The following is a 27,593-nucleotide window of genomic DNA, read 5'->3' on the forward strand; positions in this document are numbered from 1 at the left end:
CAGCAAAACATGTACATGTGCACTGAAATTCTTTGTTTACCATTTTTGTTTGTTAAATAAAAATAACTAAACAATAACAGACAAGAATATCAAACCACAGCTTGCTTCTCCTCCCCCTTCCCCCAGCCCTTCTTCAATCTGAGCCATTTTGGAAGGGCAGTATAAAAATCAAATAAATAAATAAATAATCTGTCCCTCTTGCTTCACCCCTGAAAGTGTACTGCAACTTAACAACACCAAAATCTGCTCCTTGCTTCAACTCACCACAGGTGGTGTTTTATTTTCCTTTTCTCTTTGAAACAGTCTTTTAATGGGCATCACAAAAATATGTGTAGCGCTGCAGAAATGCAGATTTTAGTCCATATAAACTTATTAAAAAGTCAATATGCAAGTTATTTATATGTATGCTACTGTTACAAGCACAAAGCAAAATAAAGCAGGAGGATCAGAGTAAAAATGGGTTAAACCCCTCAGGAAGTGCTACACCTCTGAGAGGGCAAAAAGGGAGGAACAGTCAGGATTAGACCAGAATGCCATGATGGCCGCCAGATGCACCCAAATGGAAGTCATACAGAGGCCCAAATACTTGAGATCCAAAAGGTAAGAGAGGATCAAAGTAGGGGGGCTATAGATGGCTCCTGCACATCATGGCAGAGGGCAAAGTGTGTGAACCGCTTCCATTTCACCTGGTAAGACCTGAGAATGGATGGCTTCCTGGAGGCAGAGAGTACAGCCACAACGTCAGGCATTCAAGTGGAAGAAGCCTCCAGGCCGTTAGGCGTAGAAAGGCAATGTCCAGATGCAACAACACCCTGTGGTGTTGAGATAGAAGTTCACCCTGGTAAGCAACCAATGTTTTCTGGGTTTTTTGCATCAAGATCACTTCCTTTTCCTAGAGGTCACCTCCTGGAACCCAGAGGATGTCATGGGAAGCAAAGACCTCATGAGTGGGAACAGCCCCTGCCTGGCCCCTGCCGGCTGAACAGCTGGATGCTATTCTCTGCCCACTTTGGGTGCCCATGGATTGAGTGCAGAGTCAGTTACATATCTGGATATATGGAGAAGTTGCTTACTGAGGCAGAAGGCTTCCCACCGCAAGGCAAAAACTGCTTCCTTCTGATCTGAAGAGAAAGAGTCCAGAGCAAGGCAAGAGCCTTTCCCCAAACAGATACATGCCTAGTAGTTGGCAATCTTAAGCAGAGGTGCTTTTTATCAGCTTTGGCTGATACGCCAGCTGCGTCCAGATGAACGACCTCAAAACAGTGGTACATCTGCTAGTAACTTCTAGGTGGGATTACTGCAACTCGCTCTATGTGGGGCTGCCTTTGTACATAGTCCGGAAACTGCAGTTGGTTCAGAATGCAACCGCCAGTTTGGTCTCTGGGTCATCTCAGAGAGACCATATTACTGCTGTGTTGAAGGAATTGCACTGGCTACTGATACCTTTCTGGGCAAAATACAAGGTGCTGTTCATTACCTACAAATCCCTAAGCTTGGGCCCTGGGTATTTAAGCGAATGTCTTGTTTTCCATGAGCCCCATTGCCTGCTAAGATCAGCTGGAGAGGTTCGCCTGCGGCCACCACCAACTCATCTGGCGGCTACTCGGGAACAGGCCTTCTCCGTTGCAGCTCCTGGATTTTGGAATGCGCTCCCTGTTGAAATAAGAGCCTCCCTATCTCGGACAACTTTTAAAAAGGCACTGAAGACACATTTATTCACCCAGACTTTTAATTAGATTTATAGTTTTAAATAATTTTAATACTGGGTTTTAAATGTTTTTAATCTTTTAAAAGGTTTTAATTGTTAATTGATTTAATGTTTTAAATGATTTAAATTGTAAACCACCCAGACATGTAAATTTTGGGCAGTATAGAAATATTTTAAATAAATAAAAATAAATAAAAATAAGAGACCTATAGAGGCAGAGCCACCGCATATATTGGAGCCAAGGCACGCTCAACTGGCAAGGCTCTAGGTTTGGTGCCTGGTGTGTCTGATGCAGAGGGACACCCAGGATCACCCACGGTGTGGTCAGAGAAGTCCATAGCGCTCATGTCAAATACAGCCTTTTAGGGGTGTGCACGGAACCGTGGAGCTGCGGTCCAGCACTGGGGTGTGGGGTTCCATTAAGGGCGGGGGGGCTTTACTTACCCCTCCCGCGCTTTCCACCGTTGGCGCTGTAATTATTGTAAAAATCCCGGCGACGTGCACACGCAGAAGGCTTCCTAAAGACTTTTGTAGCCTGGCAGGGAAGGGGGCAGGAGGACATCCCCCTGATGCCCGCCCGTTTCTAGAGAGCGAGCAGTCGGGTCCGGGGCGAGATTTAAGGGGGCGGCAGGGGGCTTCAAGGGGGTGGCAGCAGCAGGGTCTTCAAGGGGGCGGCAGGGAAGTATCCTGCCGCCCAATTTTTTTTACCATGGAGGAGCCATCGTCATCGATTGAAGCGGGCGGCGAGGGATCCTGCCGCCGGGATTTTTACAATAATTACGGCACCAAAGGTGGAAAGCGCGGGAGGGGTAAGTAAAGCCCCCCCCGCCCTTAATGGAACCCGCCAACCTACCCTTCCGAACCCTGAACCGCCCATGTCCGGACCGGTCCGGAGGCCAGTAGAATGGCCTCTGAACCGGTCTGTGCACATCCCTACAGCCTTTCCCCACAAAACAGACAGCAGTCTGGTAGTCCTATTATGGCATGCTTGTCTGGTGAATGTCTGACAGGGCTCGCAGTACTGTCTCCCCCAGACAAAAAAGACAAAACTGATGTTTGTCAGAGGAAGGGAACTTAGCCCTGCAGATGGAACAGTGCTTAAAAGTAACGTCAGCGGCCATAAATAAAAAACAAGAAACAGCCAAGTTTTCTCCAGAGGGTAAGCATCCCCGGGCTTGGGGTGGGGGTGGGGGTTTAGAGATAGAGGAGGATAGGAGGAGGAGAGAGAGAAAGAGAATAAAGTAGAACAAAAAGTTGTAAAGGAAGGTAACATCTGCTCCTCTCCTTGGCAGAAGAGAGATGGCAGAACACAAGAAGAAAAAACAAAACTCTCTGACTAGCCTGAGGTGTTTCTCTGTAAGCATACGATGAAAAACTGAGGAGGTAGGGGTGGCCAGGTGACCTTATAGGTACTGGAGTGGGGGGCAGCCAATCAGGAGTGAGAATGAGGAAGTTTGCTAACTCCCTATGAGGCCTTCATTCTCCAACTGAAACCCATCTGCATGATGGGCAGAGACTACCCAGAAGAAGCTGGTATATATCAAACACAACACCAGTCCTTTTGCTTTGATGATTCTATTTGAAGTTGTCTGAATACATGAAGGCTGTTCTTGTGAGCAACCCAACCCAGGCTAGAGCAGCCCAGATTGGGTTAGGCTGCTTTTATACATGTGGATCCTGGTGCTGCCTGCCCACCTAACCCCACTTCAAAGCCCAGCTTTTAGCTGAGGTTAAGGGCACAAGCATGCCTTTAACCTGGGTGCCAGGATGGATGGATGGATGGAGTGTGTGTGTGTGTGCCGGGCACACACACACAGATGGGCACCTAGAGCATCCATCTCACGGGGGTATACCTCAATGCATCACACTCATCGCATGGTGCATTTTGGGCTCTCTGGAGGCTGGGACACATTGTCTCAGCCACCAGAGATCTGTGCTGCTTGGAGCTGTGTGGATCATCTAGGAGCGTGAGACACACTCCAAGGAGCAGTCTGCTGGTCATCTGGGGGGAAGGTAAGTTGGCAAAGCCTTCCACTCACACCCGCCTGGTTGTGTGAATAGCCTCATTGTCTGCCACTTCACAGAAAGTTACATGGTCATTCTTTGTATGATGCTCACATCATCAACACGCAGAAAATTGTGAAATAATTTCAGCAGGTTGGGCTACCCTCTCCAGCACAGCAGCTAAAACTGAACTGCTAAAACTGATCTGCCCATCCGCCTGCCCAGTCATGGGAATGGCCCCAAATCAAAGTCTACCAGTTTCATAGCCCATTTAGCTTAGCTATTCTTGAACTGGTTTGACCAGAACTCATGGTAAAGAGGGGTTATAGAAGTTTATGGTAAGATCTCAGAATAAATTTTGTACCCCACAAGTAGGTCCTAAAATTTCTCATGGACCAGAAACATATCAAAGTTTCTTTTTTGATAGCTGAGTAAAAATTTTCTGAGTCAGTAAGAGTTCGGGAGGCAAATGCAACCTTGGTCTCTCACCCAATTTTGAGTGAAGCAAGACATCAGCAAACCCATTCATCCATAGGGACAGTTTGTTCCTCAAAGTCAAAAGGGTTTATATCCTGGCTGGTGGGAAGTGAGTGCTTAATCTTCTAGAAGCCTTTTTGGTATTATCTGTCCCACTCAGATTTTACATCCTTCTTTGGGAGAGGATGCAAGGGAGCTATCTTAGGGGCAAATTGCTGTACAAACTTTTAGTAGTACTCACAAACCCCTAGGGGTGGGGGGAAATATAAGTTTGTCTTTGTTGACTGATTCTGATGCCTCATAAGTGACTTTTATAAAGTCAAATTTTAATGTGATGCTCTCTGGAATATAGTATGTGCTAGAGTATGTCTCCGAGACCATCTTAAATTGATATTTCTTTTTGTTGATACTGAGCAGGATCCAGTCTAAGATAGTCATAATGTCAAACAAACTCTGGGCGGTTTGTTGTAAACCGCTCAGAGACTTAAGTTTTGGGCAGTATAAAAATATGATAAATAAATAAATAAATAAATTGAAATTAATGGGACTTAATTTAGTCATAGATAACTTCTCTCATTTTTTAAATGGTGCTTGGTCATGACTTAGTCTGGATCCTGCCTTCTTAGGCCATGTTGCTAAAGCCTTTCTAAGATTTCAGGGTAATATCATGTTCAGACTCATCTGTCATACACCAGGTATATAGCACTTACATTTATATACCGCTCTATAGCTGGAAGCTCTCTAAGTGGTTTACAATGATTTAGCATATTGCCCCCCCAACATTCTGGGTACTCATTTTACCGACCTCGGAAGGATGGAAGGCTGAGTCAACCTTGAGCCCCTGGTCAGGATCGAACTTGTAACCTTCTGGTTACAGGGTGGCAGTTTTACCACAGCGCCACCAGGGGCTCTTATGGTAGCAAATAGAACATGTCTGCTTTATTCTAATATCACATGTATCATTATCCAGAATAATGATGCAGCAGAAGCCAAATGAAATGGCATGTGTTTACACTGGAACATGCTTTCTGGAGTGATGAAAGAAATATAGGATTCTTGTGTTTAAGAGATCTGATGCTAGACTGGTGAGAGGTCCAGAGTTGTAAAGACACATTTGGCCTACACGATGAGAAAATTACTAAAAATTAAATGGACAAATTAGGCATTTCCTAACGTGTCCTTCTAATTTCAGTGAGACTTACTTGAATAATTTCCCTCATCATGTTGATCATATGCTTCTTTAAGAGTAAGTGGGATCAAACTGATATTGTGCAGAGCATGATAGTCTCCACAACAATGTTTGAGTTGAGCTCTCTTAGTTAAGTCACATACAAATGGATTCATTAAGCTTTCTTGTCTAAGACAATTAGCGGCCTTTTCTGGGACATCAACAGGCTCAATATCAGCTTTGCATACTTTGGGATTTTCTTTTTTCTTCTTTGAGTGGTTTGCTCAGCACAATAGGGACATTTTATACTTTGTGTTATAAAGGCACAGCATCCCCATCCCAATCTTGTGCTTGCACCTTCTAGCAATCCCTAGAGCATTTGTGAAGGCTCATAGAAATGCAGCACAAATTCCTTCATATGAGCTTTCTGCACTTTGTAGGACTGGTTCTACACTAGTTGGATCCAGAATTACCTGAAAGTTTTTTTTAATGGTTTCTTTCTAGTAGAGACACACCCTTATGGGCAACATGCATTTTCTTAGGAGAATTGTGACTTCTATATTCTAGAAATAGCCTTTGATAATTATGCAAGACCCTCATATCCTCCTGGAGTATCTGAAGGATGTAAAGATGGAGAAATGGTAGCAAATACTACAAAGGATAAGGAATAATGGTGTATGATGAGCCAGAATCTGTTAGGATTTTCATCTCATGGCCATTAACTTCCACTAGGCAATGAAGAGAATAGTTCTGAGTAGCACTTAAGTTTGTGGCAGAAAATTGATACTCTGAAACATTGGTGGAAATTTGATACCCTATGCACTGCAGACTTGTAAATTCTAAAAAAGTGTCCTTTCTAATTGCATTTCTTGCATATTGTTTGCTTTGCAGGATTGTATAATCCTTCCAAATCTGCATTATGGTTAGGATTTCCACACCATTAGCATTGATAGTTTGTGGGTGCAAAGGGCTGGGAATGGTAGGCATTTTCTTTGCTAATGTTTTTACAGGTGAAACTCGAACAATTAGAATATCGTGCAAAAGTTCATTAATTTCAGTAATGCAAATTAAAAGGTGAAACTAATATATGAGATAGACGCATTACATGCAAAGTGAGATAAGTCAAGCCTTAATTTGTTATAATTGTGATGATCATGGCGTACAGCTCATGAGAACCCCAAATCCACAATCTCAGAAAATTAGAATATTACATGGAACCAAGAAGACAAGGATTGTAGAATAGAACAATATCGGACCTCTGAAAAGTATAAGCATGCATATGTATTCAATACTTGGTTTGGGCCCCCTTTGCAGCAATTACTGCCTCAGTGCGGCGTGGCATGGATGCTATCAGCCTGTGGCACTGCTGAGGTGTTATGGAAGAACAGGATGCTTCAATAGCGGCCTTCAGCTCTTCTGCATTGTTTGGTCTCATGTCTCTCATCCTTCTCTTGGCAATGCCCCATAGATTCTCTATGGGGTTCAGGTCAGGCGAGTTTGCTGGCCAATCAAGCACTGTAATCCCATGGTCACTGAACCAGGTTTTGGTACTTTTGGCAGTGTGGGCAGGTGCCAAGTCCTGCTGGAAAATGAAGTCAGCATCCCCATACAGCTCATCTGCGGAAGGAAGCATGAAGTGCTCCAAAATCTCCTGATAGACGGCTGCGTTGACCCTGGACTTAATGAAGCACAGTGGACCAACACCAGCAGATGACATGGGTCCCCAAATCAACACAGACCGTGGAAACTTCACACTGGACTTCAAGCATCTTGCATTGTGTGCCTCTCCATTCTTCCTCCAGACTCTGGGTCCTTGGTTTCCAAATGAGATGCAAAAGTTGCTCTCATCAGAAAAGAGGACTTTGGACCACTGAGCAACAGACCAGTTCTTTTTTTCTTGAGCCCAGGTAAGACGCTTCTGACGTTGTTTGTTGTTCAGGAGCGGCTTGACAAGAGGAATACGACATTTGAAGCCCATGTCCAGGATCCGTCTGTGTGTGGTGGCTCTTGATGCACTAACTCCAGCCTCAGTCCACTCCTTGTGAAAGTCCCCAACACTTTTGAATGGCCATTTCCTGACAATCCTCTCCAGGCTGCGGTCATCACTGCTGCTTGTGCGCCTTTTTCTTCCACACTTTTCCCTTCCACATAACTTTCTATTAATGTGCTTTGATACAGCACTTTGGGAACATCCAACTTCTTTTGCAATTACCTTTTGAGGCTTTCCCTCCTTATGGAGGGTGTCAATGATGGTTTTCTGCACAACTGTCAAGTCAGCAGTCTTTCCCATGATTGTGATTCCTAATGAACCAGACTGAGAGACCATTTAAAGGCTCAGGAACCCTTTGCAGGTGTTATGGATTGATTAGCTGATTGGAGTGGGACACCTGGAGCCTAGACTGTTGAACCTTTTCACAATATTCTAATTTTCTGGGATTGTGGATTTGGGGTTCTCATGAGCTGTACGCCATGATCATCACAATTATAACAAATTAAGGCTTGACTTATCTCGCTTTGCATGTAAAGCGTCTATCTCATATATCAGTTTCACCTTTTAATTTGCATTACTGAAATTAATGAACTTTTGCACGATATTCTAATTTTTCAAGTTTCACCTGTATGCTGCACTGCATCCAGTCTGGTAATTTCGCACATTAAGAGCACCTCTGGGCAATTTCAAGTTATATACATACATACATACACACACACATTTTATATCCCGCTCTTCCTCCAAGGAGCCCAGAGCGGTGTACTACATACTTAAGTTTCTCCTCACAACAACCCTGTGAAGTAGGTTAGGCTGAAAGAGAAGTGACTGGCCCAGAGTCACCCAGCTAGTTTCATGGCTGAATGGGGATTTGAACTCAGGTCTCCCTGGTCCTAGTCCAGCATTCTAACCACTACACCACACTGGCTCTTATTTACTTTTACTTATTTAAAAAGTAAAATATTTAACCATAAGGAATTGCTAACAGATTTTTGGTTTGTCTTCATGACAACCTGAACTCATCTACAATGGTAGCAAACACATATTGCACTCATACATTTGTCTATGGGCTGAGAATTAGAACAGAAGTTAGAACATTTTGTTACAATACTCATCAGTATGTTAAAATCTCTCTAGGACCTATATTGCAGCCTTATAGCAGGTGACATCTTGTGGCAAATTAGTGACAGGAGGAAGATGCTTAAAGATCCTCTGGCCTTCAGAGCCAAGGTAATCTAAGAGCAAAGCCATCTTTCTTTCTGGAATGAAGGCAATAACTTTCTATATGTACCCACTCATTTCTGCATAGTATTAGCTATGCACCCATAGAAAACCAGTTCCCACAGAGCTCTTGAAATGTTTTTTCAGGGTATGGCAAATCTTTATTTGCTAGAGCAGCTACAATCCACTAGTGTTGAATTTGCCACATTAAAAAGGTCAGTACATATTAGCAATTTCTGAATATGAACCAAGGTGACATAGTGAGTAGTTTGGGGCAAAGATGGAAGCAACTTAGGTGCAATGCCATTTTCAGCTACAAGCTCAGTGTGTGACACCAGGCAAGGCTCCATTTCCCAGCCTTCTCTTCCTCTCAGCAAACTGACCTCTTGGGAGTTATGGCCACTGCTGAATTACACACCTAGTTTGTATTACACTATTTAGAGAACAACAGAGGACTGAAATATTGAGTCTAAACATTTTAAATGAATGTAAATTTTAACATTATGAACATGTAAGCTGCAGTATAATTGCTATTAATGTGTATTTTCTTTCTAGTTGAAGACAGATTGGGGTTGCTGGGCCTTTTACGTGAATTATACTTTCCAGTATTTTTGGTCAATAATTTGTGTATGAAGATCTAGGTTTATTACATTAGGGTTTTGTGCTTTTAAAAGCTTGAGTAAATTGTTTATTTTTAAGGGGGTGGGGGGAGAATGCTTGCTTCTGCTAGCATCTTTCCCATACCATAACAGGTGGTATAGAATAGATATTAGGGCTATCAGACACTGAAAGGAATCTTATTTGTACTTGCATTAAAATGTTTTTTAAAATGTGTGCTGCAGGCAAAGAGGCAACGTTTAGTGATGTTTTACAATTAAGCTGACAAAATGACGTGTCCCTAAAATATGATAAATCCACCAATTAAGTAAGCTAACCCTTATTGTACTTCATTATGACCCAACTTGTTTATAATGGATCTACTATATTTTTCCTTGGTTCTGCCTAAATGTTTTAATGAATGTTGAAATAGAAGGATCCCCAACTGACAGCATTACACCACACACCCTGAATGGTTCTCGAGTCCTGGTGTGTGGCCACTGGGCTTTGTAATGACTGCTGCCATTCCTGCTCTGTTTCAAAGTCATTCAGGTCATCCCTGGCTTCCCACTACACTAAATTAACTGAATAAGCAAGCATTACTGCCACCATCCTTCCTTGCCAATTCTTCACCCATTGCTGAAAAGAGTTTCCTCGTCCACTTGCTACATTCCTTGTAGTAATAGTTGTAGCTGAAAACCATGTAGCAGCACATCTGGTATCCGCACTCTGAACCACCACAGTAAGTGATCCATAGTCCCCCCGACAACCACAATGAGGAGGGCAGAGCCTTCCTCTCCCACTTGGGACATGCAGCACAACTAAGGCCAACAGCTGAGCTTCCCTCTGCAGATTCAAGGTGAAGAGGAAGGCTGAGGCTTGCTGGTGGGTCTCCACCCCAACCTACAACTCCAAACCTGGAGGAGCAAGGATTGTCCCTGACACTGAAACCAAGGCCCAGCATGAGGTCAGGGAAAGGGCATGGTTCTGGCAGCAAGATGCTTTGATTTGGCTGCCAGAGTTTGTGGACTCTTGGAGATAGATCCACATAATCAACTGCTTGCATGAAACAATGCAATGATTTCCAACCACACCACAGTCCTGAAGGACTTCCATAGGGCCAGGCTTTGTAACTGATGCAGTGAGCATGAGTAAAATAGCAAGTGTTGAGCAGTACTACTGGGAAGGGATCCTCCCAACCCATGACCTGAGTTTGGGGTCTCTAGAACGTATGACCATTTCATATTGTCACAGTAGCAGTAACATCAGGTTAGGGCAGAGGTGGGGGGAAATGAAAGTTGTACCTTTATTAAAAACAACAGATCCAATAAGAATCATTTTATTAATAGTAAGGAAGCTGTTTTTCTGTATGGAGAAAAGACACTGGGTAGAGCAGAAAGCCTAGACAAGCAGTGCATGGAGCTTCAGAGTAGCCTTATTTATAGTCACAGCTACATGAAAGCAACCCATTTCCTTCAGTACAAGGATATTAAGGTAAGGTGCAGATCTGTATCTTCTCTACCCGAATAGAAAGCCCCACCTCTGCTGAACCCAGTTCTCCATCCTAATCCCTTCACACTACAGAGCAGAAATCTGTTCCCAAAAGGAGGATCCATTATTAATGATGGAACTTACAATTCAGGGACTGGGGCTCTAAGCCCCACCCAGAATCTGTGACATGGTTACCAAACCTCTGGGAATTACTGCTGGGTTTACTCCTGCTTAGGAGGCAAGAGCTCCATGAATCTTCAGGGTGCATTTGAAAATGTCACTGGAACTAGGGGAGTTGTCTTGCATTACTTTAGATTTCACTACTAGACACATCACTAAATTTATACATTTAGGAAATTATGTATAGAATAGAATACTGCAAAAACACAGTAAGATGAAAATCTGCCCACAGCTGCTCAGGAAGGTCCTCTGGCTCCCAAGCTTTGGAACATTTGCCCTCTTCCTCCTCCAGTCTAAGCATGACTGGGTTATTGCTTTTCTTCCTTCTGATCTCCAGAGCTTCCAGAACTCTCCCGCTCTGATGCCATCTGAAGAAAGAAGAAACAGTGTTAGCTCATAGGAACACATAAAGCTGCCTTATACCGAGTCAGACTATTGGTCCATCTAGCTAAGTATTGTCTACACAGACTGGCAGCAGCTTCTCCAAGGTTGCAGGTGGGAGTTTCTCTCAGCCCTATCTTGGAAATGTCAGGGAGGGAACTTGGAACCCTCTGCATGCAAGCATGCAGACGCCCTTCCCAGAACAGTCCCATTCCCTAAGGGAAATATCTTACAGCGCTCACATGTAGTCTCCCATTCAAATGCAAATCAAGGTGAACACTGCTTAACAAAGGACACAATTCATGCTTGCTACCACAAGAGCTGTGCAGCAGAAGCACCTACAAACCCAGGTTCTGCAACAGACCCAAACTGAACATGCTGAAAGAATGTAAACCCTGTCTAGAAGAAACTCCAACTCTTCTACAGTTAGCGAATCAGCCATCCTTGGTTTTAGCTGGATTTAATCTGTCATCCATTTCCCATGGAGGGTCTGTTATTAGAACAATTCTTAACCAAAATTCCCCCTGGCCTTGATCAAAATGCATCTAGAAAACGATGCCGCTCCAGTCCATTGCCTTGCCTTCAAACAGGCAAATGTGCAATTGACCCCAAATCCTTCAAGGTAGTCTGTGTTTTTCTGCAGCAGGGATCAACCCCTGGTTCTTAATACTAAGTGACAGACAACTCTTCCAAAGCGAGGCATTTATCATTGCCCACAGGGCTCACCACAAGGAGTAATCAGCCGCAAAGGGCAAAGGTCCAATGGGCAGCTTGTTTGCTGTAACTCTCCATGCACCTTGTCCATATCCTCAAGCAACAACCTGAAACTGATCCATGCAATTGCCCCAGGCTGGTGCTACAGATACTCCCAGCATGAATGGGTTTTACAAGGCAGCTGTAATGGGCAAAACTAGACGTGACTTTAAACATATAGCTTGGTCCTGTGGTTTCTTCTCCCTCATATATAGCAGTGGTGGAGCCCTCAATCAGGATCAAAGCAAGGGGTAAGAGGAGATTTAACTCTCTGCCCTTCCAGCTAGTTGCTTTGGGAGGGAAACTGTCATTGGTGCCAATAGCAACTTCGCACCGGGACCAAACAGCCATGGGGCCTGATCCGGATCAGGATCACTATGGCTGCCATTTACCCCCAACCCCACCCGCCGCACCAACAAATAAAAATAAAAAGGCATGCTTAGTCACTCCTAGTCTGACTCTAACTTTGAATGTATTAACAATTTAATCCAAGAGTCAAATTTAATTCAAGAGTTTAAGCAAGAGTCATTGTGGGCCTGCGATGCTATCTGAGCAGGAGGCAACAGATTACATGGACCAAGCAACTCCATGGGATGGCATTATGTGGCTACAGGGATCCAGTTTCTTTACTACTTTACTCAGCTAAGCTCTGAATCCTTTAACCCTGGTCATCAGCATGCAAGATAAATGCATTTATTTAGAACTTGTGGTGCTTTGTACACGTTAACTGAGAAAATTAGTAATAATTAAAGGCTATTTCTAGAATACAGAATCAGAAAAGCAGTAAAGCTTTTCAACCACATGTCTCACTCCCAAGATCAACTGCGGTCCCTTTTAAAACCTGCTACTAGGTGTCCTGCAACAGAACTTCCATTTGCACCCAACAGCTTTGTTTAATTTGCCTTACTCCGTTTCTTTTCAAAACCAGCTGCACAAACCCTCTTGGCTTTTCAAACCAGCTCCCTCCCTCCCTGCCCACTCAAATATTCAGCTCTCTTACCTTTTTGTAGGCCATTTCAAAAAGTTTCAGGGATGCTTGCTGCAGGGTGGATGCTGCCTGCCTGATGTTCTCGCCTGTTTCGCTATCTTTACGAGCCAGCAGCTCTCGCATTTTTGCAATTTCTTCTTTCAATTTGTTGCACTATAAAGCAAAACACATCCATAACCATTTTGGCTTCTGCCAAAGGCAGTAGACTTCAACCTCAGTAAAGCTACATAATTTGCAGTGAACAGCACAGCATAGTCTGCTCCCACTGGATGGGTGTAGACAATACCCACTACTAACATTAGCTGATTTTACTGGCTCCTTCACCAACGGGGCTATGGAGACCAAACTGCTCTGCTTCATCACAATGAACCAGCATGTAATAAGTTTCAATTTCAGAAGTATCAACAAGAAAAAGCTAAAGTTATGCCGCCTTGCAGAGTCATTCCAAAAGAGATTCCCTGTGCCATGTGAATAAGAATATGGTTCTCCATCAGCCTCTCTACATCTCACCCCATTCCCAATTTTAGCACCTAGAATGGACTCAAGAGGCTATTGTAGCACAGAAGCTTTCACAAAACTAAGTGAGAGAGCATCTAGCTGTTATGAACCAAGTACAGTGCTCCTGAAGGAGCTGATATTGTAGTTTTGAAGGGCAGAAACATGACGACTTAGACATGCCGTCCTGCTATTTTGGAGAAGACAAATCAGCAGTGGTATTGCTAATAAATAAGTTTTAAAAATCATCATCATCATCTCCCCCCCGCCCGCTTTGCTAGAGTGGTTGTAGGATGAAGGGAATCTAATTTCATCTTTGGAGAACCTATCCTAGGGTTCTATCCTTATGGACAGAAGTTTTCACAGAGATGTGCAGGATTACAAACCAGAAGACAGGATTATGCCCCCAGCTGGTATTAGTAAATGTTCTTTCTGGGGTAAATACATATATGACATCCAAAAAATTAATTGTGTTTACGGTAACTGCTGTCAGGCTAGCTATAGCCCATGCAAACCAGACTACAAATAATTATTTTTATATAATCTGGTCAGATTTTATTCTTTACACTAATAGGGAAAATGATTGTTTCCCTATCACAGACAATATTAGAGTATGGATGGATTGATGAATTGTGGTTTGTTGTATTATGTTTTGCTGTTTGCAATGGATCAGTATTATTTAGCATTGTGAATTGGTTTTAATAAAGGATTATACTGCAAAAAAAGAATAAAATTTGTTAGCTACCTTATAACAAATTGTCCTTTGGGCAGTTTACAACACAACATTAAAACATGAGCTAGACAAACATTAAATCATAATAGACCAAAAAAAAAAGGGGGGGGGGAGGAAGGGAAAGAAACCTAGATATCCTGCTGCTTCTTTGCTCAGATCTGAGACAAGAGGGATCAGAGGGTTATCCTTCCCCTCCAATCTAATGGTCCACAAAAAAAAAACAATGCATGAGTTCATACTTCTGAGGCAAGCAGTACCCTGGCACAATTAGGCACAGAAAGTCTAGAGAATAACCTAAAGGAAGATGGCCTAAGCCTTGCCTTCATTGATGTGGTAAGCCTGTGTCTGGGAGGCCAGATTGCAAGTGGGGGCTTGTATGACAATACTCCACACAGCCTACTCTGGCATATAGAAAACTAGCATGTCGGGGAGAATATTAGTTTAGATTAATCTAGGTCAGCTGGAAGGATCACATGCGTTGCCCAAGGGATAGGTGGCCCCAAACATAGAACAGTCCGTGTGGGGGCCAGGCAATTGGCCTCTATAGCACTTCCTGATTGGCCCAGGTACCACACTGCACCCAGAGTTTGCAGAGGGACCATATGGGTGTGAAATCAGTGGAAAGACTCCTCAAGCACAACCAAGTGTATATGACTAGGTCTTCAGATAGGCTGCTGGGGAATGACAGTTCCCCATAACTGTCTGCTGCTATGGCTAGAAGGTTAGAACATTACTCGGTGATGTGTACAGTATGAGTTAGTTCTGCCTGCTTCTTATATTTAAATCCCATCCCTCCAGTGCATTACTGCTCAGGACAGCTTCTGGCATGACTGTTGCTGACTAGGCATGCAAAAGCTGAGCTGGGCACGGTCTCTACCATTCCCTCTGGCTGGGCTCAGAGCTGGCTTGCCTGGCTTCTAGCCTAGAGCTTTATTCAGTGAGCCAAAGGTGGTTGCTCCTATGATACTGTAGCTGCGGTTTCTCTTGCTGCTTATCTTGGTTCCTCCCAAACAAAAGGGTTCATTCCCCTCAGGTGAGTATTGCTCTCTTAAGGAGGCGCAGACTCCTTCTGGGGAGGCCTGTGCTGCCCCTGGAGCTATCTTCCTTCCCTTGCGTGGTGTGAATCAAAAGGGTGGTTCAGGAGGGGCAGGTGGAGAGTATGTGAGTGGAATAAGGGTTCAAACCCCTCTGTGCTGGAATTTCTGGCCTCCTTCTGCTTTGCTACAGTATCTTATGCAGTGCAGAGTGCTATGGTGTTCCTGTGCTTGCTATGTTATGTGTGATGGGGCAGGGCAACATCAATGGGGTGTCTCCCCATCACCATGTGTGGATGTGTTTCTTCCCTGCTTGACCCACATGGGGGCATCAGTATGTCTCACTGTGATTGGTGTGTGCCAGCAATGTTGCCACGGATGCTGGGAGAGTGGCTGGCACGATCACTTAAAAATAATTATAACTTAATATCTCTGGTTATTAATTAGCACATTTAAAATGCTATAAAGGATGAGAGTTTAGAAGGAATTAACTTTAATACTGGGGGGGAGAGAGAATCAATTCAAGTAAACATGGTACATCAAATCCATATACATCAACATTATTAATTAATTAAATAATCAAATTTGTATACCACCCCAACTTTCATCTTAGATTAAGGAGGAAGATAATCATCACATGACACCAGAGGAACACCTACCTCATCAGCAGGCAGCTGATCTTTGAATTCCTCCATCTTTGTTTCTGTATCATGGATGATTCCTTCTGCCATATTTACAGCTTCAACACGTTCCTGTGTAAAGCAACACCTTGGATGAGGGAGGATACGATACCTAACTTGTACCTATAACCAGCCTTCCTATTCAACAGGGATCACAAAACTGATCTTTAAGAACCACACCCTAGTATGCCTAAAGGAATAAATCTTCCCAGTTACTAATCTTGCCAAGTCTTACATCCCTGCTTGAATGCAAAGAAGAATTTCAAATATGAACTCATGGGTTTTGAACTTCACCACATGACCCCAAATGATGCATGTGAGATGTGCAGAGAGCACAGCACAGACCACTGAAAAGGTCACAGTATCTGTCTAAACACAGCAGGGCAGCTCCCACTCAGTGCAACATTCACATGCTCTCCATTCTGCTTGTGAGTAGTGTATTCAAAATATGCAGCATAGAAAGTTTTTGCCACTTTCACCCCAGAAATCGAGAAATTCTTGAGAGAAGTATATCAATATACTTCTTGTTGGAAGCATATTGGTATCAGTTTCAGAGATTAAATGTCCAGCTAGCTGACCCACACAGAGCATCTGTGCATTATTTGGGGCTGGCTCTTCTCCCCTCCCCTCTCACTCACCCCCTTTCCAGTCTCTCCACTGCTTCCTGGGCTTTGCCGCCGCCACCTCTCTCTTACCAGGCCAGGCTTTGCCGCCACCTCCCCCTGACCCGGGGTGGACAGGCCTGCCATCCTGCCTCTGGTGGACAGGCCAGACTTTGCCGCCGTCTCCCCCTGACCCGGGACAGCCAGCCTGCTGTCCCGCCGCCTCCTCCCGCGGACAGGCCGAGCTTTGCCTTTGCCGCCTCCTCCCCCCACCCACCCGGGATGGCCTGGACAGGCCGTCCTGCCACCACCAGTCAGGCAAGGCTGCCTCCTCAGGGCGTTTTGTGGCCCGCTGCCACCAGTGTTGCCAATGCTGCACTAACGGGAAGCAGGTTTGATTAGAGTAGAAGTCAGAATCCGGATGGCCATTATTAATTTCTGGCTTAAGCTTAATTTTACTCCTGTAGGACTGACACCCTTTATATTGGCAGATAATTTCTAATCTGCCTGGCAGAGGGGTATAGAGAATGAGGAGTTTTTCTATGGTCTTTCTCATTTTCTACTTTCCATGAACGATCAAAGGAAATTATTCAATTGCGCATAAAGGATACTGAACAGCAGAATGATACAAGTCTGCTGCCTAGCTCCTATAAGATACTGACAGAATCCTCTAAAATCACACTAGCAATCTTTCATCTCGGACATACTCCATATATCACTCAGCATTTCCTAGGGTTCATTTCAATGCCCTCCCTTTGGCATTATGAGGCTCTGTGCAGGCACATTACCCAGCAGGGATGTGCGAGTTGGCTTGCATCGAGTCAGCCTGGTTCGGCGGTCCAAGGTCGAACTGGACTCTCCGCCCCCCACCCCCAGTTCACAGAACTGGCTCACGGGCTGGCTCGGGGGTATACTTGTAAAGGAGAATCTGGCTAGGATTCCCCTTTACAAGTACAGGATATTTCCTAGCCTTAAAAGGATTTCATTTAACCTTAAAGCAGAAAGCGTGTGTGCGTGCGGGGTGGGATGAAAAGGTTTCCTTTACCTTTAAAATGAAGCCCTGTCAGCAGAGGGGGAGGCAGCAGCTCTTCCATCTGCCCCACCTGCCTCCCAAATAACTGTCCAGGCTGGCCTGGTCCGGACCTCGGTGCATGTTTAGAGGCCTGTACTAGGCCGCATCTGGCCTGGACAATCATTTGGGAGGCAGACAGGGCAGGCTGAGGAGCCCCTGCCACTGCCCCCCAAGCCTCCACCACCAAATGGCTGCCGCAGTGGTCACCCCCACCGGTGGTGGGGCTTCATTTTAAAAAGGTAAAAGAAATCCTTTCATGGCCCTGACCCAACCCCGCCACCGCTTTAAGGTTAAAACAGAAGCCTTTTAAGGCTAGGAAATCCCATAAAAGGGGATCCTAGCCAGATTCCCCTTTACAAGTATACCCCGTGAGCCAGCTCAGCAGGCTCACAGACCAGACCTGGCCGGGCTCAATCAAGCCCAAGCCACCCAGGGAGGCTCAAATCTGGTCTGAGTTTAAGCCGAACTGGGCTACCGTCAAGCTCACACATCCCAATTACCCAGGCTTATGAATACCATATGGATCACTTCAAAGATCTCATGTTCTTTTGTGATGTTTCTATCAAGGTTTGATTTGATTTTACCATTAGTGAAATTCTTAGGACATTTGGACGATTTTTTATGTTAAGTTTCTTTTAGAGGCTAGAGATTCCTATGTCACCTATAAAGTAGCTAAACTTTATTTTTTAGCACCTAGGGCAGGCTTCCCCAAACTGCGGCCCTCCAGATGTTGCTGAACTACAACCCCCAGCATACCCAGCCACAATAAATTGTGGCTCGGGATGCTGGGAGTTGTAGTTCAGCAACATCTGGAGGGCCGCAGTTTGAGGAAGCCTGACCTAGGGCATGTCATATACTTGTCTAATCAAAATGAGTAACAGTGATATAATCATTGATAATCAGTGATGTATGTATGATTTGTATAATTATTTTGTTTTGTTCATCACTGACTGTAAAAAAGAATAAATGACTGAATATGACACCAAGGACACCAAACACAAGGAGTAGAAGTTGTGATGTCTGTCAGACAACTAGTGTTCCCTCTAACAGGGATCCCCAGATGTTGTTCACTACAACTCCCAGCATCCCCAGCTGCAATGGCCTTTGGCTGGGGATTATGGGAGTTGTAGTCAACATCTGGGAATTCCTGTTAGAGGGAACACTGAAGACAACCTTCCTACTCATATTCACAGCAAGAGTGTTTATCCACTTTATTATCTACTAATGGTGTTCTCAAACTTTCTGGAACATGATGAAAAGGAGATGTGACCAAGATCATATCCAATTACATCTTGATTCTTCAGATCAGTGATCAGGTACTCATTTATAAATAGGGAGGTATATACAGCAAGACTGAATTAAATCTGATCTCTGTGATTTAGGTTCCCTAGCCATCTTGTCTATTTGTAAAACTAGTCCTTATAGTAGTTAAGCGGGAATTTTCAATACTAAGGTCAGAAATTTTGCCAATGAAAACAAGAAAAGTAGCATAAAAAACCAAGTTGAAATACGATTAGTAGTATCCATTTCCTCATTTTTTTTACTATTTCATAGCTGTGTTCTACACTTGGCCAATTTAAAAGCAATGGCCACATTAAACAATAAACTCTGTAGCAAGATTGATCCTCAGTTTCCTTGATCCTAACTACTTAAGTGCACTTAAGTTTCCAGTAATCAAATTCTGACCTTTTGTTGATGACAGAATTTCAGCTATCACCATGTTATCCAGCTGTTTGCAGTTTACATACTATGGCAGCTGGAATTCTGTCCCAGTTATTATTATGGAATTCTGTCCCATAGATATACAAAAGAGATGCTGATACCAGGACAGGAGTAATACTGTACATGATTTCAGAGTTTCCTGTAAGGGGAAATGTGCCAGTTTGTGAAGCAATACATTTACTATATGTATGTGAAAGCTTTTTTCAAGATGAATTACTGCAACACAAGTTGTAACCACTTAGGCACAGAAATGTATTTTCCTCCACAAATGACTATAAATGTCATTTATAGACCTTTATAGTCATGAACATTATTTTGGCACCTTAGATGTCAACTCATTCATTCTAAAAATATTGAGAACAAAGATTTCAGAGTGGTGAGCTAGAAGTCATCGTTACAAAATTACCTTTCTTCGTCTGTCTTCTTCTGCATACTTCTCTGCATTTTTCACCATATTCTCAATGTCATCTTTGCTAAGGCCACCAGAAGACTGGATCACAACTACATAGATGTGAAAGTTATTTTATTTATAGATAGAATGCCACCTGTTTTAACACATACCAGAGAAAGCAAGACTACACCCAAGCCCAGTTAGTGATGAGTTTACCTGCAAAAGATCCTACAGGTTTTATCAGCACTGCTGCCCTCCTCCTACAAGACTTGTTCTATGCTAATAAATCACCATTTTAAAACTAGTCATTTGCACTCATTTAAAATGCACTAATCTTTCAATACATTTTAAACATACTGGTCAGCTAGATGAAAAGCATAGTTGCTCAGAATTGTGGTTTCTTATTGCAATATGCTTTTATAAAATAGAGTGCAAAGATATCCTGATTGCTTAATGTTAACTACAATAACTTCTGCTCTGTGTCTTCAGGTTTAAGAGCTACATCCCACTTCCATAATTCAGCACTTTATACTATCGAATTTCTCTTACCTCTAATGTGTTGCTACATATGGAACAAGACTATTCCCTATTCAAAACCAGGGAGACAAGCTTCCTAGCTGTGTTGTGCTCAGTCAGAAATCTTCCACACAAAGTTTCAGAATGATGCGTTGATAAAATCCATCACTGCACACACACATTGCCTGCTTGCTTCTGGTCAAGACTCAAAGTTCAGGAGATCTTATCAAATGCTTCCAGGAAAACTACTGAGAATTAAATCTCACAAGGAGGTGCATCTAATTAACAGTCAGGTTTGAGCTTGAAAGAAGATATTTGCTAGAGTCACTCTCCTTCTTGCTGTATCCTTCCACCCAAAGCTCTTAGAGTAGCATCTATTTGCTATTCTCCAGAATCTATTTGCTCTGTAAAGAGCAGACACAGCTTGAGGAGGTGAGCAAGCTTTTCTAAACATCTAGCCTTTCCCCCCTTCAAACTAACTAACAGGAGGAGGGGAGATTTTCAGGGACTGGTTTCTCTTTAAGGGATAAGTCCTAGTGTGTGTGTGTGTGTGTGTGTGTGTGTGTGTGTGTGTGTGTGTGTGTGAGAGAGAGAGAGAGAGAGAGAGAGAGAGAGAGATTGATTTGCTAGGGCTAGCAAACTCCAATATTTTTGTTTGTCCCTGCCTGGAGGGGGTGGAGTTAGCTAGGAGGCCCCACATTCTTTTGATCACAGATTGCACATCTTTACCTCTATTGTCAGTCTGTTTGTAGTAGCTGAGACCAGGCTTCAGCCTTTATGATGTCAAGGAGCCATTTTATGGAACAGAACTCTGCTGCACCTAGGTGCCTAGGACTACTGAAACAAGGTCTCCATGGTATGAGGAAATAGCGCCAGTAAGAGAAAAAAGACCAAGGCTCCAAAATTATATGAGAAGATCATAATCTCACTATGTTCCATAACATCCTTACTGGATGTTACACTACTCAAATGAGAAAGCCAGTTGTGAAATTTCTCTTTCCATCATGATTGGTTAGCTGTGGAGAGATGGGGAAGAGTCTCCTGCCTAGGTTCTAAGTGTAGGGGGTTGGGCTAGCAAATGCCATTTATCCATCCAATGGTCTTGGAGATGTGAACATCTCCAAGCTGTCTATTGTGAACTATTCCAACTTCATTAGTCTAGCAGTATTTGGCCCTCTCACCGACATATTTCTAGATAACCACTCATCCCATCTTCCACTCCCTTTAATTTAAAGCAGCAATCCGTGCACTCACTTTGTTGTTCCCGTCCTGTGCCCTTGTCTTTTGCAGAAACATGAACAATTCCATTAGCATCAATGTCAAAAGTGACCTCTATCTGGGGTACTCCACGTGGAGCTGGTGGAATCCCAACCTGGAATCACAAAATACTTTGTTGACAACTCATAGGATCCAGTCATTAATCAGTGTTGGCATTGCAAGTGTTACAGAAACCAAGTATTGGATCAACAGATTATTCAGCAAGCCAGTCTCACACAAAAAGACTCTTACCTATGATGTCACACTTTGACAAGACTAACATTTAATTGGAGAGATTTCCATTAGAGGCTACTTCCTATCAAATCTAGGCAGCTACTGCAAGTGTCAAAAGCTGATCGGGACACCATCATAGAAACCAGAACACATTCTTGTAGGCTGCTGCCATTAATTCATTTCACAACTCATTATACCCATTCCTATAAATTTAGAATTGTAAGTTACTGAATGGATTGTAGTGTCTGTACAGAGACCCTAACAAGGTCATAAACCAGCGTGGTGTAGCGGCTAGAGTGCTGGACTAGGACCGGGGAGACCTGAGTTCAAATCTCCATTCAGCCATGAGACTAGCTGGGTGACTCTGGGCCAGTCACTTCTCTCTCAGCCTAACCTATTTCATAGGGTTGTTGTGAGGAGAAACCTAAGTATGTAGTACACTGCTGTGGGCTCCTTGGAGGAAGAGCGGGATATTTTTTACAAATAAATAAACCTGCAATTGCTCACTGTGGAGGCAGAAGAACTGGCTTTAGGGAGTAAGCAAGAACTGACTCCTGGCCCAGAATGTGGCCAGACCTTTCATGGAAGGAACCTGCCTCCTAGTGAAGGAGAGCACTGCATTGTCCAGAGCACTGTATGGTGACAAGCAGAGGAAACAGATGAAGCTAGGAATCAAGAAATGAGTACTGGGGATAGAATAGCAATCCAAGTATGAGAATGCAGTGTTATTGTGGGGCAGGGGCCAGACAACACATGGTATAATGTTAGTTTATTTCCCTCTGTACTTCAATGTGTTAGCCACCTAATGGTGCTGCGGGAAATGAATTGACTAGCAAGCCAGAGGTTTCCGGGTCAAATCCCCACTGGTATGTTTCCCAGTCTATCAGAAACACCTATATAGGGCAGCAGCGATATAGGAAGATGCTGAAAGGCATCATCTCATACTGAGCGGGAGATGGCAATGGTAAACCTGACCTGTATTCTACCAAAGTCAACCACAGGGCTCTGTGGTTGCTAAGAGTCAACACCAACTAGATGGCACACTTTACCTTTACCTCAATGTGTTCACTTTACGCATAACATGAAGAAAGCTATGGGAACTCAGGCCACAATAAATCATTTCTTCTCTAAGGTGTCACAAGATGCCATATTTTTTTCTTTTACAAACTAACATGGCTGTGTTGGAATTTAGCAAAAGCAATTTCAGGAGAGGAGAAGGCTAACACCTGAATGCCAAGGAGGAGGAGATGGGAAAGCAGTGGTTTGGTGGAGGTTAGAAGCACTCATGCAATTCAGACTGAGATGGAATCATCATTGGATGGACCACTGCAACTGAGGAAATGTTAGGATAGGAAGATTTTTACAAGTGATTTTAGCAGGGGCATATTTACTCCTTAAAGGTACAGGACTCAATATCCAGATTCTTCTGCTTTAACCACTTCGATACCTGCTAGGGTCACTTATGATTCACCACATGCAAATCTGAACTGCCCTTCATACTACCCATTACTTAAATAATGGGATGGTGCCTACACCTCCAGAAGGGCCTTTAAATATCTGCATTCTTCAACTAAGTATGAAGGCAGCTTGCTTTTCAAATGTCTCTTTAACTGAAGGTGCCAATAACTTAGGTCACAGACATCCAACATACCAAAGTAAACTGGCCAAGTAGTTTGTTGTCACCAGCCATTTCTCTTTCACCCTGATGGACCTTAATCTCCACTTGGGTCTGCCCATCAGCAGCTGTAGAAAATACCTGTAGAAGCGAACACATTTGGACAGTGTCATGAGGAGTAATGTACAGCCGAATAGCACATAAGAGAACATGCATTAGTCAAACCAAATGGAACAAATTTTCTCCCAAGTAGTTCTATACCTTGTCCGAGCCTCTGCCCTATACGCTCTTCAAAATCAAAACACATTAACAGGCAGCTAGATTTCAGAGAATACATTACATATCCTTTACTATACAAGTAGCATAAGACAAGCTAATGCCCCATGAATCTCTTACAAAAAATCTGTAGAAATTAATGAGAAGCTCTCTCTGAGTCACCCTTTACCTGCAAAAAGGGTCACCTTCAGCTGTGCACATGCTCTCCACACAAATTATCTTCAAATCTAAAGCTTGACTACCATAGTCAGTGTCTGCCAAATCCCAAAGCTTCTTGAAACTTACTGACTTTATACATTACTTTCTTAATTGGTCGTTCCAGTCAGAGACATTAAAGGACAGTCTGGCACTCTCCTGGAAAGAACCAACCACAGCTTCTGATAGCTCTTCTCATGTGGCTAACCAACATGCACAAGTTGGACCACTATTACTATTAATACTACTATTGAGAAGCTGAATATAAATATTTTTTTAACCAAATAAAAATTAAAATCAGTTGAAACAGTAATTAGAGGGCTCCGTGTCCGAAAAAAGCTCACAATCTAAAAAGAAAAAAAAAGGGAGACACCAGCAAAAGCCATTGGAAATGGAGGGAGAGGGACATATGAAGACAGCTGCTATTCCCCTGCTAAATACGAGAGCATATATACACCACTGTGTAGTGACATTGGTAGGTATTGTGGCCTCTGACAATGAAGCAGTAGCCAAGTCCTGTAACCTGATGGAGAGAGATGAAATGCAGATGCTAAAACCTTCAGTGCTTTCAGAGTATGCTAAAAAACTAACAGCATGATGCTCTGGTCACAGGAGAGGGTATGAGGAGTAGGGGTGTGCATAAAACCAGTTGGCCCGGTTCAGTTCGAGTCCAGACCAAACTCGAACCTGATCGGACCAGTTCAGTCCAGCACCCCTTCAAACCCCCCGGTCCAGTTTGGTCAGCCCTGCAGAGGCCATTTGCACATGCACTGTGGCCTCCAAAACGGCTGCTGCGCCGATCTATGGAGGACTGAACAGGCCCAGAAAAGAGGCTCCGGATGGGCCGTGGCAGTGATGTGAGGCCAGCGGGGGGAGGGGGAACCCTGATGGATCCCCCCCCCCGGCCTACAGGAAGCCCCCCAAAGGGGCTGAATGTAATTTAAAAAAATTTTTTTTTGCAAAAACCCCTGCAGACTTGCATGGGAGTTCAGTTCTGGTCCAGATGGACCTGGGGAGAGGGTTCGGTTTGACCTCGAACTGCAGGACCGAAACACCGAACCCCCGGACTGGTTCCGCACATCCCTAATGAGGAGGAATACTTTTGAGGGGTGGTCTTGGCAAAGATAATAAAAAGGGTAGGAAAAAGAGCACAGGGCCCATTTCAAATAAATTAACATTCAAGTCCCTTTCTCACCTGGCTCTTCTTGGTTGGAATAGTAGTATTCCTGTTGATGAGCTTAGTGAACACTCCTCCCAGTGTCTCAATTCCCAAGGAAAGAGGAGTCACATCCAGCAGCAACACATCTGTCACATCACCAGCCAGCACGCCTCCTTGGATGGCAGCGCCAATAGCAACAGCTTCATCAGGGTTAACTGCTTTGCTAGGGGCACGGCCAAACATGTCCTGTACAGTTTGCTGCACCTAAATAGATATAAAGCACATAAGAGCAGTATAGAGGGGGAATTCTGTGACATAATACTTAATACAGTACCGCAGCTGCAATTCTACAGTAGACACAATACCAGTTTTCTAATTGTAACTACTATACATATTTTTGGTGTATCATCAGAGCAGAAGTTTTGAACTTCATATGCCTTGTAAACATCCAGAAGCACACAGCATTTTACAGGAGACATGCAACCACCACACAGGCAGAAAACTTGCAGCCCTTAGGTCTACCTCATTCATCTTTTATACAGATTATCCTTCTCTGAAGAACTATGATGCCTCTACCCTATGGAGTAGGCAGATGACAATCTCAGTTCTGGTCAAAACATTTATGCACAAGCAAAACCACACAGGAAACATATGAAAATCAGAAAACAAGAAGGTGGCTCCTTAACAATATGACCCCCACTCCTACATATCTAGGGTGAGGAGAGCTTGTCTTGTGGTAGCAAGTATGACTTGTCCCTTTAGCTAAGCAGGGTCTGCCCTAGTTACATACGAAAGGGGAGACTAGAAGTGTGAGCACTGTAAGATATTCCCCTCAGGGGATGGAGCCGCTCTGGGAAGAGCAAAAGGTTCCAAGTTCCCTCCCTGGCTTCTCCAAGATAGGGCTGAGAGAGATTCCTGCCAGCAACCTTGGAGAAGCCGCTGCCAGTCTGTGAAGACAATACTGAGCTAGATAGATCAATGGTCTGACTCGGTATATGGCAGCTTCCTATGTTCCTAGGGTAACATTTCGTTTTATACCAACCTCCTCTGTTGATTTAACACGTTCTATTAATTTTTAAGAACAGCAGAAGAGCTTAACAAAGTCCAAAGGGCACATGACTAGTTCCAAGATTATGGGATTCAAACATTTCAAGTTACTGGAAATCTACGATACCTTTGGCATTCTGGTCATGCCACCAACTAAGATAACTTCTCCAATGTCACTCTTGCTGACTTCAGCATCCTGCATGGCTTTTTGGCAAGGGGCTACTGTCCTCCTAATCAGATCAGCCACAATTCCTTCAAATTGAGAGCGACTCAGCTTCATATTCAAATGCTTTGGCCCAGAAGCATCCATTGTAAGATATGGCAAGTTAATGTCTGTCTGCAATAGAAAGAATTAACATCAAACACTAGAAATGAGGTAAGAATGAAGAGAATGCAAGATCCCCCTGTACTAAATTCCTGTTCCCATTTTGCTAGTCTATTTATTCCACCCAGAAAAGCAGAAAATGACCCTCCTCAAGCCAAGTTTTGTAATATGTAGAAGGAACTTAAACATACACAGAGTCAAAACAGGTCAGTGTAAAATCTGGGGATGGGGGGGAAGAGAAAAATCCACTTTGTAGCCAGAAAGATTTCTGGTCAAACAGCATTGAAAACTATGGTACTTGTCACACAGTTAAGACTGCAATGGGCAAGATACAGACTAGAGCTAGCAGCAGCTCTGCTTGCACCTGGAGGCTTTTAAGCTTCCAAACAAGGACAAGGATCAAGGACAGTTGTAAATTCTCAACACAATCACACAAGGAGGATAGCTGCTAAGATTTGTGTTCTCATTGCATTTCAATAACATCGTTGTCAAGAGAATATTCTACTCCTTTAGAAACCAGTTCAATAAAACTGTGCTGCACTGCAGCAACCCTAGCAAATTGACTAGCTTCTCCCCCTGCTCACTCACTTCAAGTGACAGCCTGTCACACTCCCTGCAAAGTTCTGTCCTGAAGTGTGTGGGGGGGGGGGGCGGTGTCACTGCAGCAGCACCCGAGAAGGCATGAGGGGCTGCCACTGGAATTGTTGCCGTTCCTCCCATGTGCAAACATGGCCACCACTCATGCACAGAGGGGATTGGATCTCACCCCTAAATGCAGATTTTCTAGCTCTCACGAAATACCACTTATTCTCATGATTTGGGCTACGGGAAAAAGATCACGGAACACTGGTCAACATCCAGACTAATCTCATGCCTGCAGAAGTGTTTTTCATTGCACAAAGGAGGGCCAATTTTCAACGATGGCCCCCTTCCCTCTCTGCAGCCACCTGTACCATATGAGAAACTAAATGGCTGCTCTCAGAGACAATACAAGGGAAAGGGTTAAACTTGCTTCTTTGCAACTGGTGAAAACCCAACCCACGCTCCTCCACCAAAAACTAAATCTAGCCCTGCTGTGCATTTGATTGCTGTTCTTGTCCCTCGGATGCTTTGTTCCCAGTCATTTGCCATCCTAACTTTTAACTGAGCTTTAAATTTGTATTGTATTGCTTCTATTCAACTGCAGTATGCCACCCTTGGATGTTGCCCCCAAAGGCAGAAAAATATTTTAAATAATGTTTCAAATAAGAAACAGGATTCATTGCTGTAACTAAGCCTCAAATTA

The 27,593-nt window shown here is 43.7% G+C and overlaps 1 protein-coding gene and 1 non-coding gene across 4 annotated transcripts in view; both read right to left on the reverse strand.

Annotated features, from left to right (window-relative positions):
* Positions 1-10,485: 10,485 nt before the first annotated feature.
* HSPA9 (heat shock protein family A (Hsp70) member 9) overlaps positions 10,486-27,593 on the reverse strand; it is a 35,802-nt gene continuing 18,694 nt past the window's right edge. For all 3 annotated transcript variants that reach the window (XM_053284909.1, XM_053284910.1, XM_053284908.1), the window contains exons 10-17: positions 26,111-26,320; positions 24,973-25,200; positions 23,343-23,447; positions 21,455-21,572; positions 19,700-19,794; positions 15,877-15,969; positions 12,968-13,108; positions 10,486-11,201 (exon numbers count right to left, since the gene is read on the reverse strand). In XM_053284909.1, coding sequence (XP_053140884.1) covers positions 11,142-11,201; positions 12,968-13,108; positions 15,877-15,969; positions 19,700-19,794; positions 21,455-21,572; positions 23,343-23,447; positions 24,973-25,200; positions 26,111-26,320 — 1,050 coding nt within the window. In that variant the 3' untranslated portion in view covers positions 10,486-11,141. The remainder of the gene's footprint in view (positions 11,202-12,967; positions 13,109-15,876; positions 15,970-19,699; positions 19,795-21,454; positions 21,573-23,342; positions 23,448-24,972; positions 25,201-26,110; positions 26,321-27,593) is intronic.
* LOC128341359 (small nucleolar RNA SNORD63) lies at positions 20,308-20,374 on the reverse strand. Its single transcript, XR_008314368.1, has one exon. It is a non-coding gene; the product is annotated as a small nucleolar RNA SNORD63 (small nucleolar RNA).

The sequence above is a fragment of the Hemicordylus capensis genome, chromosome 1, assembly GCF_027244095.1.
Source record: "Hemicordylus capensis ecotype Gifberg chromosome 1, rHemCap1.1.pri, whole genome shotgun sequence".
Taxonomy (NCBI): Eukaryota; Metazoa; Chordata; class Lepidosauria; order Squamata; family Cordylidae; genus Hemicordylus; species Hemicordylus capensis.